General features: G+C 40.8%; 1 protein-coding gene across 4 annotated transcripts in view; it reads left to right on the top strand.

The window, feature by feature from the left end:
* MDGA1 (MAM domain containing glycosylphosphatidylinositol anchor 1) overlaps positions 1–13,501 on the top strand; it is a 272,622-nt gene that overhangs the window by 128,280 nt on the left and 130,841 nt on the right. For all 4 annotated transcript variants that reach the window (XM_075204446.1, XM_075204447.1, XM_075204445.1 and 1 more), the window contains exon 2: positions 10,553–10,692. In XM_075204446.1, the coding sequence (XP_075060547.1) occupies positions 10,553–10,692 (140 nt within the window). The remainder of the gene's footprint in view (positions 1–10,552; positions 10,693–13,501) is intronic.

Here is a 13,501-nt window from a genome sequence, read left to right as displayed (position 1 = left end):
CGCAGTCAAGTGCAGAGGATTTATACGCTGTAGCTTCTGCTCTGTTGTGCTTACAGCTGTAATGTACAAGGAATTATTGTGAATTAGTGATCCGGGGAGCTGGCTGCACAGTGAGAGCCAGTTAAATTATTGCTGGAAGTAGTTACATTGTATCAGTATGGCACTGAGGCACACTAGTTACATTGTATCATTATGGCACTGAGGCACACATGTTACATTGTATCAGTATGGCACTGAGCACACTTGTTACATTGTATCGTTATGGCACTGAGGCACACTAGTTACATTGTATCGTTATGACATTGATGCACAATAGTTACATTGTATCGTTATGGCACTGAGGCACACTTGTTACATTGTATTGTTATGGCACCGAGGCACACATGTTACATTGTATCATTATGGCACCGAGCACACTAGTTACATTGTATCATTATGGCACCGAGGCACACATGTTACATTGTATCGTTATGGCACTGAGGCACACATGTAACATTGTATCAGTATGGCACTGAGTCACACTAGTTACATTGTATCATTATGGCACTGAGGCACACTAGTTACATTGTATCATTATGGCACTGAGGCACACTAGTTACATTGTATCATTATGGCACTGAGGCACACTAGTTACATTGTATCATTATGGCACTGAGGCACACATGGTACATTGTATAATTATGACACTGAGCACACTAGTTACATTGTATAATTATGGCACTGAGGCACAATAGTTACATTGTATCGTTATGGCACTGAGGCACACATGTTACATTGTATCATTATGGCACTGAGCCACACATGTAACATTGTATCATTATGGCACTGAGGCACACACGTTACATTGTATCATTATGGTGCTGAGGCACACTAGTTACATTGTATCATTATGGCACTGAGGCACACTAGTTACATTGTATCATTATGGCATTGAGGCACACTAGTTACATTGTATCATTATGGCACTGAGGCACACTAGTTACATTGTATCATTATGGCACTAAGTGCCCCCTGAAACCCTAACTCCCAGCATCTGAAATGTCTAAATTGCGACATAGCCACGCCTCCTCCCAAGGGGAGGTTTAGGTGTGTCATTAGGGGTGTGTCCACATTACAATGGGCGTGTGTCTAAAAGTTCTAAAGAGTTAATTCAATATTAACCCCCTTCCTTTCCCTTAAAAAGACCTTGGTGAGTGGGGACATATCTCCCAACTTCCAGCATTTCTGGACAAACGTGCCCTCAGATGCGGACTGTCCAGGTGGCTGCATTGGTCAGTGTTTGTCCATCTTTACTCTATATTAAGGGGGAACTCTGCCCTTAGAGACCTTTGTACTCCAGGCAGATTTGTTTATTTATCTTTTTTGCTGCAGATATTGACAATAGATTTATCTGTTGTCAGATCCTATGGTAACGGAAATAAATTTGCCTGGACAACAGAATTCTCTGAAGGTGGAGTTCCCCTTTAATGTTGTGTAAAATTAATGCTGATTTCATGAAAATAATTTTTTCTGATGACTCTTTTTTTGTCGACTAAATTGATTAATTCTATCTTTATTTCTGTGCGTTCTTTTGCGAATATATAATGAACATAGTCACTGTATGTATCCTGCAGTGTCTGAGTACTAGAGCAGAGCGGACGTAGACCCGAATTCATCAGCGCACGTATCTTGCGATCCGCTCAAGATACGCAGAGCCGATTTACTTGGATTTTTAAACAAACGCACGTTGCGCTCAGTGTGCGTGTCTTGGTGAATGAGGCCCCAGGGGTCTGAGGGGCATGCTACTGTATAGATTATTGGCTTTAAACTGAATCACCTGCTTAGCGATTTCACAGGAAATCTGAATATTAATAACTAATTAAATTAAGCGTTTACTCTTTTTTTTCTGATTAAAGCAACGTTCGGTCACTCAGCGCCGAATCTACAGTTTTTTCCTGTTTGTCATTTAGATGATATTTTAACACACAATTTCCATAGTACTAGAGCTGCTGGGGACAGACAGGGTTCACAATATGAAAATGTTTCAACATCACTTTTTTGCTGCACTATTTTAGCTGTTTAAATGACGATCTCGCCCATTGTTCACTCCTTGTTTATTGAGCAATGACAACAGCATTCTCCATCAGTGCTGCCCAAATTTTGCTATTTGAAGGCCCCCGGGCCCCTGTGATACAGCTATTGCAGCCTCAGCCATTGTAAATAGCTGAAATTCTCATCAAGTCCACACGGTTTCACCGTCAGCGCGCTCTGCAATTCCGTGGGACACAGTAGAGGTGGGCAGCCTGCAGCCACATCCACCACCATCATCAGTTATTTATATAGCGCCACTAATTCCGCAGCGCTGTACAGAGAACTCACTGACACTAATCCCTGACCCATTGGAGCTTACAATCTAAATTCCCAAACACACACACTAGTGTTAATTTTGTCAGCAGCCAGACAGCGCTGTTATATAGGAATTCCCTGTAAATAGAGAATATTTTCATCTTGCTAGAGATATTTCATTTAAATGCCCAGCTCAGTCTCTACCAGCTGCCATGTCTCAGATCCCTCCGCCTGCCCATACAGGGTTAAATCAGCTTACGGCAGAGGGGGTATTATGAATTCTGGCTGGCTGGATCTGCTCCTATAGGGAATGTATCATGCCAGCTGTATTAGAGGTAATTTGCATAATAATATTGTGAAGTTTTCCCAGCGCTTTGCTGTAAGATACACTGTTATTGTCGGGAGCCCCAGAGATTGCAGCTACATTATAATGGGCTGTGGTAGGCGTTAACCCCTTCCGCTGTGACAGGTGTATTATAGTCTATTAACCCTTGTCTGACTGAGACTTTTAAATACAAGCTGTAATTGACATATACTTTTTAGTATGTCTTTGTAATATAAATATAAAGACATTTCTGCTCCGATGCTCATTCTGTTTAGTAATTTGCTGGTATAACCCGTAAGTGTCAGTGTTGCTATCGCTACTCATGGAGATGTGTCGTCTGTGATTAAGATATCTACACGCGCAGTGTGGCAGCCACATAACAGCAAGAACATGTAAAGAGGAGAATAGACAAAGCTTCAGAAATTCACTCAGCTAACTTGCAAAAAGGAATAGACACTTTATTAGTTAATATAGACTCTTAATCTCCCTAGGTTACCCTATTACCCCATGGGCAGCACGGTGGCTCAGTGGTTAGCACTTCTGCCTTACAGCACTGGGGTCATGAGATCAATTCTCGACCATGGCCTTATCTGTGAGGAGTTTGTATGATCTCCCCGTGTTTGTGTGGGTTTCCTCCGGGTGCTCCGGTTTCCTCCCACGCTCCAAAAACATACTGTTAGGTTAATTGGCTGCTAACAAAATTGACCCTAGTCTCTGTGTGTGTGTGTGTGTGTGTGTGTGTGTGTGTGTGTGTTAGGGAATTTAGACTGTAAGCCCCAATGGGGCAGGGACTGATGTGAGCGAGTTCTCTGTACAGCGCTGCGGAATTAGTGGCATTATATAAATAAATGGTAATAATAATAATATTACCTATCTCTACACAGCTAACACAAGACAACAGCCCTCTGACCAACATTGCTGTGTGACTGATCACACAGCCCACTGAATACTTTGTAACCTTTGCATTCTAGCTGGACAAATATTCAATGTGATGTAGCACTTACTCTTTTGTATCAAACCATTGTCCCATAGATTGTAAGCTTGTGACCAGGGCCCTCTTAACTCTCTGTCTGTCTGTATTACCCAGTATTGTTTTATTACTGTCTGTTCCCAATTGTAAAGCGCTACGGAATCTGCTGGCGCTATATAAATAAATGTTGATGATAAATATAGATCAGTGAGGTAACATAATGAATTTATAAGGAAAATAGATGGTTATAACATTGAATCAATGTTGGCGGCTGGAGAGGTTCAGAGATTTATATTTCTTGATTGTAAGCTCTTTGGGGCAGGTTTTTCATTTCTCTTGTGTCTATAAAATAGTTGCCTCCAAATACCATTAGCACCTCATGAAGTGTGTGTTATACTGTTGTAAATGACTAAAGGTGAGGAAAATTTGGGCAAAAGTTTTAAAGGCATCGGATTTTTCGGAGAAACAGACAGCGTTGCTGAGATGCAAAGTTCCAGTGATACAATCTTCCACTTTTGACATTTTGCAGAATGTATAGTGTGTGAATAGAGCTGAGGGCAGTGATAGTCTGTGTGCTGACACTGGGAACACTTATGTCCAAATTCCACCATGAAAACTGCACAAACAAATGTGGAATTAGGTGAATAATTCATGGGGCAGTATGAAAATTGTGCTAATCTCTAAATAGAAGTAAGTAATAGTTACAGTGCCCTGAATACATGGACTGGTTACACTGCGCAGTGAGGGGGTCACCTGGATGCAATGGGCTCTTTATTGATTAGGGTTCAGGGTGGATCAGAAATAGGTTTGGTGGATGGGGCCCCAGCTTTTTTCAATGTTTGGAGGTAAGAACCAGAGATGTTCACTGACCCCAGTGTTTTGGTTTTGGATCTGGATTAATTTTGTGTATTGGTTTTGATTTTGGTTTTGGCAAAACCGCCCCTTGCATGTTTTGGTTTTGGATCCGTATTTTTTTCTAAAATCCCTAAATTCTTTTGCTAAAATCACATAATTTGGCTCTTTGTTTGTTCCTACATTATAATTAACCTCAATAGCATTCCTTTCCAATCATTTCCAATTTTTGTCAAGTGACAAGAACACTGCTACCCCTGTGTGTGTGTGAGCAATGGCACTGAGCAATGTCACTGGAGACTGGAGAGTGTCAAGAACACTGCTACCCATGTTTCTGTGTGAGCAATGGCACTGAGCAATGTCACTGGAGACTGGAGCGTGTCAAGAACACTGCTACCCCTGTGTGTGTGTGTGCGAGCAATGGTACTGAGCAATGTCACTGGAGACTGGAGAGTGATAAGAACACTGCTACCCCCGTTTCTGTGTGAGCAATGGCGCTGGATCTCCTGGGGAGGGAGGCACTTATGGAATCCAAAACCTGTGAGACACAACACAACAATGACGTTTTGCCTCGATTCAGTTCTGAGGACCAAGCCGGCTCGCAAGCCTACTCAGATCCCCTAAGTTCGGGTGGGTTCGGTTTTCAGAAAATCGAGCCCGAGCATCTCTAGTAAGAACCAGTTCCTAGTGAATTGATAGGGTTTTTATTGGCTCATCCCATAAAACAGCCGCCTTTTCTGACATCAAGAGGAATATATGTCTAGGAGTTTTATGGTAATATAAGAATAATGGTTAGGATGAAAAACTCTCTATACAACAATAGTTTACAATAAGTTCATTAGTGACTGATCTTACCAGTGACAGTTTGCTGGGTATGGTGGATATGATGTATAATTAGCTTGGTACACACCTGTACGAACTTACTTCAGATGGGATATCTGTAACAATGTTACCAACGACCGAAAGTCCCGATGATCATGCAGATCCATGTGTACACACCGACACGATTTACCTTCAGATCTGTGACCTTTATTTCTCATAATCATCTGCTGAAAAGATCCTGACTCTGTACAGATATCTGCCTACACTGCTGGTGGTGAGTGCGTGCACGCTGCCACATTTACCACACATTGTTCCATTGTTGATGATGATTTTTTTTAGGTTGTTTATAAAACCAAATCAACAGATGTGATGTGTTTTGGTGCGATAAAACTTGATGGTGGGAGCGTACACACTCTTGCAATATCTGACCAAACGGTCGTTTATGGTGTGATCTGCAGGATAATTGTATTAGTGTGCACCTGGTCTGACAGGGGGTTATACAATGTTCTGTGCAGATAATAACTGACTTAGTGCTCACAGTTTATGTATCAGTAACTGCAGCTCTAACTTAGCAGAATAAAACTTCCCACCCTGAGCACCAGGCCGTCGCTGTCAGAATGATGCTTCGTGATTGATGCTTTGCCATAGACTGGTTTCAGGACAATGAATTATTAAACTTGCAGCAGAATCAGGATGCACATCACACCTGTAGTTTGCTGCCGGCGTCGAGATCAATGCTCATGTTCCATGTGGGGGCTGCAGGATAGTGGGATCTGGACCACAAATACTGATTTTAGACAGTGTAGTCCCCTCCAGCTGTTACTAGTTCCTGCAAGTCAGTCGCTGGGATCTGTAGTCCCACAGCAGCCTCTGGCTTTACGTCTGTTGACTGTACAAGCTCCCTGCTGAGTCTTCTTATAATTCTGTGTGTTTTCCTCCTTTCCAACAATGGTGACATTATCCCTGTCTTTAGTTCTCCTGGAGTCCCGCTGTTTGTCTGTTTTTACTCATAGCGTTTTCAACTTTCAGGAACAGAACAGGGTGGGTGATATCATCATATCTGCACATTACACGGGTGAAGTAAACGGTTTTTCTATCAAATTCCAGATTTCATGGTCTCAACATTTTATCTTGGTCAAAATCTCAAATTTCCCTGTAAAAAATAAAGAAAATGATAAATTTAACAGCAAAAGAAACAATGGGGACCGGGAAAAAACTGGGATAGAGCGTCGTATTGTCAGACTACAGAACCCTTCAGAGAATCCAGCAGAGAAGAAAATATTTAATGTAGCAAATGTCATTTATATCATAAATCATAGATTATGAAAAATTTGGTCGATAGTTTTATGATTTTGGATGTAAATGAATTATTTTTTTCCCACCAGCTTCTTGTGGAAAACAAGATATTGGGGCTCAAAATGGCAGCTCTCACTCAGCAAATGCTGACATTTAGGAGTGGAATCAGGCAGTATACATACCCATCTATCACATACATGTGTCGGAGAGCCTGTTAGTGCGCAGTATCTTTGTGCAGAAAGTGAATGTTTATAACAGCAGCTCTTCAGACCTGCGACTCTTTGGCACTTACGACTCCTTGCGCCTGAGGTGTGACGGGGGAGGGAAGGGGCGCTGGCATGCAGGCAGTGTACAGTACGGGCGTATTAGGGCAACACTCAGACTGTGACATAGTCGCACATACAGCTGAAAAAGTGATTCTGAAAGTTACATGCAAGTCACTCACACTCTTACTTGTACTCTGAATAAAGTACCAGTGTTTTTATATTTAGTTCCACTATGATTTAGGGCACATGGGGGGCATCTCGTCATTTTCCTGCCCACTATTATATTTTGAGGAAATCAACATAAACCTTTGTACTATTAGAATTATTACTGCAGAACTGTTCCTGCTGCCTAGAAGCTGATAAGTATGGAAGCTGTTTAGCATTATTGAGGCAGCATAAAAAGACACAATGTTTACAGATCAGAAATCCTATATTCAGTATTCTGTGGTGTTCACCAACTGTCGGTCACTGCCGGGTAACAAATTGTAATAAATCTGTTTTGCAATGGATTAGACATAAACAAAGCGAAAATGAACATAGCTAGAAATTCGCTCCCGATTATCATGTTATTTGCTAAACAAAATGTAAGTTTATTTTTCATCTGAGAGAATGTTGAGTAGTCAAAGCGATTCTCCCAAATTCTTGTCTTGTTCCCAAAACCTTGTATGTTCCATGCTCAGCCTACAGAACAATTCCACACCTTGATAGTCGGTGTAATTTACATTACTGCATTTATGGTAATACTTCTATGTTACTGCATTTATGGTATAATATTTATGTTACTGCATTTATGGTATTATTTTTATGTTACTGTATTTATGGTTTAATATTTATGTTGCTGCATTTATGGTATTATATTTATGTTACTGCATTTATGGTATTGCTTCTATGTTACTGCATTTATGGTATAATATTTATGCTTCTGCATTTATGGTATAATATTTATGTTACTGCATTTATGGTTTAATATTTATGTTGCTACATTTATGGTATTATATTTATGTTACTGCATTTATGGTATTATTTTTATGTTACTGTATTTATGGTTTAATATTTATGTTGCTGCATTTATGGTATTATATTTATGTTACTGCATTTATGGTATTGCTTCTATGTTACTGCATTTATGGTATAATATTTATGCTTCTGCATTTATGGTATAATATTTATGTTACTGCATTTATAGTTTAATATTTATGTTGCTACATTTATGGTATTATATTTATGTTACTGCATTTATGGTAACATATTTATGTTACTGCATTTATGGTAATATATTTATGTTACTGCATTTATGATAATATATTTATGTTGCTACATTTATGGTATTATATTTATGTTACTGCATTTATGGTAATATATTTTTTCCTCAGCGTGGACTAATGTTGGTATGAACTGATTGGATGAATAGCTGTCCCTGAGCTTCCCGCTGACCCAGTTGTTGTTAGTTTGTTCCCCTGTAATGTGGGTGATGCAGTCAACTTTGAGCTAATCGCTGTTTTTTTTGTCATGTAGATTCAGTGATTGACATTGAAATATTCACCAATCCTGATCAATTTTTCAGTGGGGTCGATAGAGACAGGCAAAACATCCGGTTGGATAATTATTCCGTACTGATTGGGACCTGCATTGTCAGCCTGATCATTAAACAGCCACATACATCTATACAATGAGTAAAATAAGTAAAAAGATGAATTACAAATCTCTCCTGGAACTTAAAATTGAAATTGAATTATTTCAAAGGGGGCAGCTGTAATTTTGTTGCCCTTAGCCCGACACTTCACGGCCTTCCCACCAATATGGACATAAAATCTGAATGACCTCACAAAGCAGTTGTAGACCTGTGGAACATAATACTGTGTTCTGGGTTCTAGGTAACTCATGGAATTTTTTTGAGGGAATGTTTAACTCGAAATTCAGCTGATAAGGGGAAACGTACATTGTGCGCGGTGATATGTTCTTACTGAGGCAAACCAAGGCAGCTGCCTGGGGTAGCAACTTCTGAGGTGGCAAAATGCTGCATTTATTGCTTTATGAGTGAGTGATTTCTACTCTGCAGCTCAATGTAACACTGATTGAAGCAACAATACAAGTTTTTGGTGTACACAGCTCACAGACGAATGTTTATGGCCGTTTGTCAGACTCCAGTATAACGCTCTGATCTCGCCACTCTCACAATTCTTCTTAATTGTGACACTTAACATTGCAACTTTCCTAACCGACTCAATTTTACAAGACCGAAAGAGCCACAAAAATGTCTGAGCCTTGACATCGATTTAACCATTATGATATCAAAAAGATTGTATTGTCAGATCAATGGAGCAGGAAAAATCCTCCCAAACCCATCCACTTTCACATTACAGGAACACTTTATACAACAGGACAGACTGATGAAAGAATTGATCCTTATTTGAAGGGAAATAGAGTTATATTTAGAAATGTCCTTTTTCCTGGGCAGATCAATGATACCTGATGGAGAGGACATTTAATCTTAATTACTAGCCGGCTGTGCGATAAACAGCTTCATACATGGGTAGATGGGAGGTAACGGCGGAGTCGATCTGTAAAACTTCCAAATGGGCTCTTTGTACAAACAGAATTTCACTGAAACTCAAGAACACAAATTGTCTGATGTTTTTTCTCTCTCTCCATTTATTGGATCCTGGGGCAGAGGCATTACTGTAACATTATACATTATTCCTATTATTTATTATATGGAATGTTATGTTACAAAGTCCTCAGTGTTACATACGAATAAAGTTATGTCCTTCAATGAGGTATTTTCCTCACTGTTACATTGTAACCTTTACAGCAGATCTCTAAATGTCATCAATGTGAAAATGTTTCATTTAATGTATATTTAGTCTGTATCTTGTATATTATGTGTAGAAAACCTGGCGGTAACTATAGCATCCACTTAGACATTTGCTTTCCTTTTCTAAACTGTACTAGTAAAACTACAATTATCATCGTATTGGTTGGTATGAGCAACACCTCCTTTTCTATGTAGCAATGAGGTCCCCCCCCCAACTGTTACCTACCCCCCCCCCCCAGCTCCTCCTTGCTTTATTATCAGATTTGTTTGTGAAGCTTGTAACACTTAAATTCCTGCTGATATGTTATTACAGCACATTTTCCAATTTTGTTACTATTGCACCTCAGTAGACCTGAGGGGGAAGGGGGTGAAGTGTGAGGACGGAGGGGGGGGTCTGGTAATCTATGTAATTTTGGCCACACCCACTATTTAAAAGTGCCATTTTGATGCGAGGGGCGTGGGACAGGACCAATGTGATGCGCATCCCATCAAGGAGGCTCCAATCCAGCCCTCTTCTCTAGGAAGTGGGGAGGATGCAGGACTTCGGCTTCCACTCCTGGGAGTCTGGGAGACCTATCCGAAATTCAGGAGTCTCCAGGACTTTCCGGGAGAGTAGTCAAGTATGTATTACAGATAAACGGCTCTTTCTATGATTAAGTGTCTTGTTTTATCTTATTACTGAGATTAAGGGTGATATGTAGCTCATTAGAGGTCCGGACATGCAGCCCAATACGCGTATCAGGTTCCCTATAACTGCTGTACACTGAGCTGTAGAACATTATCCTAAATCCCCATCATTGTGTTGTCTGCACCTCCACACACCTCCACGTACATCCACGTACAATGATCTATAGTCACCGAGACTGTTCTTGTGTTTACAGCCCCGGCTCAGGCGCAGATCATTCACGCCGGTCAGGCTTGTGTGGTAAAGGAAGATAATATGAGTGAACGAGTCTACACTATCCGAGAGGGCGGGACCCTGGTGCTGGAGTGTCTGGTTAACGGGCACCCGCGGCCTCAGGTATTTCTATTTATTTATTATTATTCTTTATATTTCCATTGTTCAGAATTCTTCAAAGTTAAAGTTTTTTCCATAGAGACTTTATTGTTGTCTAGAATATTCTAAATTATATTTAAGGTAACATTTTTCTTTCTCCTCATTAAACTGTTTAGAAGTGCTCCTCACAGTGGAGTAAGAGGAGGAGATAAGGAGCTTAGTGGTCAGTCTTTGTGTATGACATGCTGCTGCTAATTATCTTGCATAGCAGCTCTCCTTAATGTGAGGAAGGGCTCTGTGATCAGGTCTCTGAGACATTCTTCTCCACATTACCTTGTATATCAGTGCTCCTCATAGTGTCTGTAAGAGAATGAGCTCACTGATCATGTCTCTGTGTATGACCTTCTCCTTGCTCATCGCTTTGTTTAACAGCACTCCTCACAGTGACTGTAAGAGGAGGAGCTCAGTGATGTGTATGACATGCTCCTGCTCTTTATCTTGTATATCTCATTAGGGTGATGTTTTGTTTCAGTTAGGTTTGCTGAGCGCAGTTAATGTCACCACAAAACCCTCCTATTTTGTCACATGGCCAATAACCCCTCTTTCTGCTTCATATGCCGTATTCCTCTCCATCGCTGCCCAATATCTTGTGTCAGTCAGTGATGCTACCTCCAACCTGTTATGTACGTAGATGCCAGCAGCCCCTTTCCCTCACCTCTCTCATCTACTCTGTCACTGAGGATACCCCTGGGCTAAATCGGGTCCTGGAAGATGCAGTGGAGGCGCGGATCAGACTACCCCAGCATAGCAGCACTAATAGATACATGCACAAGGGGCCTAACTGGGCTCTCAGTTACTATTAGATGTAGTTTAAAAGTATTTAAGAAAATCAAAACTAAAAATTGAAAAATAAATCTGTTAATTTGTTGCTATGACTGCATCAGGCCTTGGTGATTTAGTATTCCTATACTCAGATAAAGAGATTTCTTTGGTTATAATAACTGTATAAGAAGTAATTAGATGGATGAAGTTTTGTCTTTCCTACAAACCCAGAATTAACACCTCAGAAGCTCCCATAGGTAGGGTGGTATGTCCTGCAGAACTGTACACAGTACACGGGGTGAGGTCAGTGACCCCCTATACCTGCTATAATACCTCTCCCCATGCAATGAAGTATCCTACTGGCTCCGCTCTCTGATCTTCATATCATCTGACACAATAACTCCGAGGTCCCTTCTCCGTTGTTGTTGATGTTACGTCACCATTATTATATATCCTGGTGAAGGAGTCCTACATGAATTATATTACATTTTAAAGTATTACATTTAAAATTCCAGACATTAGTCCCTTTCTCTATTTTCGATAAACCACTACGCATTCCTTTTCTCCCTTCTGTATTATGAACCCTGTTAGAAATCTTTCTACCATGGGGAAAAATACAATATTTTATTTTGTAGACCACAAGTAATATCGCTATTTCCTTTGTAAAACAAGACAGGATCCAGGACTGATTCCAGAGGTGTTATTCAGGTGCAACGTCCTACAAGGACCAAGTCCCACACTGGCCAGCACAGCTAAAGTCTTTCCAGTCAAATGCGTTGGTATTTTTCCGGATGACGTTGGTAGCCTTTACTTCCCTGTCATTCCTGCGGCCTTATTTGTGGAATAGTTTTACCTGTTGGACGGTTGGCACATCTCTCTGGTGAGCGAGGGCACAACCTATGAGGATAAATTCTAGTTTTGGACATTAGCCTTCCTAATCCTGCTTCTACTTGTGGATTTCAGCTTCAGGACCAGAACTGACCGTGATCAGGGACAGGCTGGGCTGGGAAGTAGGGGGCCATCTGCCCCTCAGGCCGGTCCCATAGTGGGCTACCTTGGGCTGGGTCACTGGGCCACCTGCATTTTTTTTAACTTTAAAATAGGCTATTGAGTCGAGTCTTGCCCCCCGGGCCAAAATTTGCCAGCCCTCCCCTGACCATGATGGGATTGCCTCAGCCGTGTTTTGGATATAAGTAAAATTTTCCAAACTCTTCCGTGCTTATTTCTCCATCCCATCACTTGTTATGGGCTATAAATTCTGAGAAACATGGAATTTACTAATACAGTGTGGAATGTTATTCTATGGAAGGGTGGAGCAAAAACGAAGTCCAAAGCTTGTGTGGCTGGGACTTTGCATCTCTGCAAAATGGTCTGTTCTGCCACGAGACTCGATTTGCACTAAGTTCACTCATCTCCAGGTTCTAGTTCCTGGCATTCCTTATAGAACGTTGCCATTTTTCTGGAAAACTGTGTTTTATGGTCAAAATATACTTCTAATTCTGCACTAGAGGAAGTCCTTTAAGGTGCCTACAATGAGCCCCTTGTGGTACAACTGGTCTCATTTTATGTTTTGATTTGTTCTTGGTTGTCTCAAACCTCATGTCTATGTTCTTCCTTTTACTTTCCTGCTTTTCCTTCCCTCTGTCCCCCTCAAACAATTATCTAAAAAACCAAAGGTGGTATTATCGTGCAAACAATGAGTTTCAATTATCACGTAACTACTCAGACTTCAGTGTTATGGACCCTCTTTGTGGAAAACCCAGTGATCTTAATTAATACTAAACAGGTCTCCTCCTTGTGGTTGGAAAAACATACCTCTAGAGGATGTCATTTGCTGGTAGATGGTCAGATAATGGATTTCCAGAGACCTAGTGAAAGACTTCAACTCAATGAGAATATTTCAGATAATTGCAAACACATTACTACATCCAACCTTACCTGCTCCTCAAGGGTTAACAGTCACATTGTTTGAGTATTGGTGCCTCTTCCAAAACTGTTTGGGTGGCTCAAC

This window comes from Mixophyes fleayi, chromosome 3 (assembly GCF_038048845.1).
Source record: "Mixophyes fleayi isolate aMixFle1 chromosome 3, aMixFle1.hap1, whole genome shotgun sequence".
Taxonomy (NCBI): domain Eukaryota; kingdom Metazoa; phylum Chordata; class Amphibia; order Anura; family Limnodynastidae; genus Mixophyes; species Mixophyes fleayi.
Note: the sequence above shows the minus strand (reverse complement) of the source record. Positions and strands in the feature narration are given on the sequence as shown.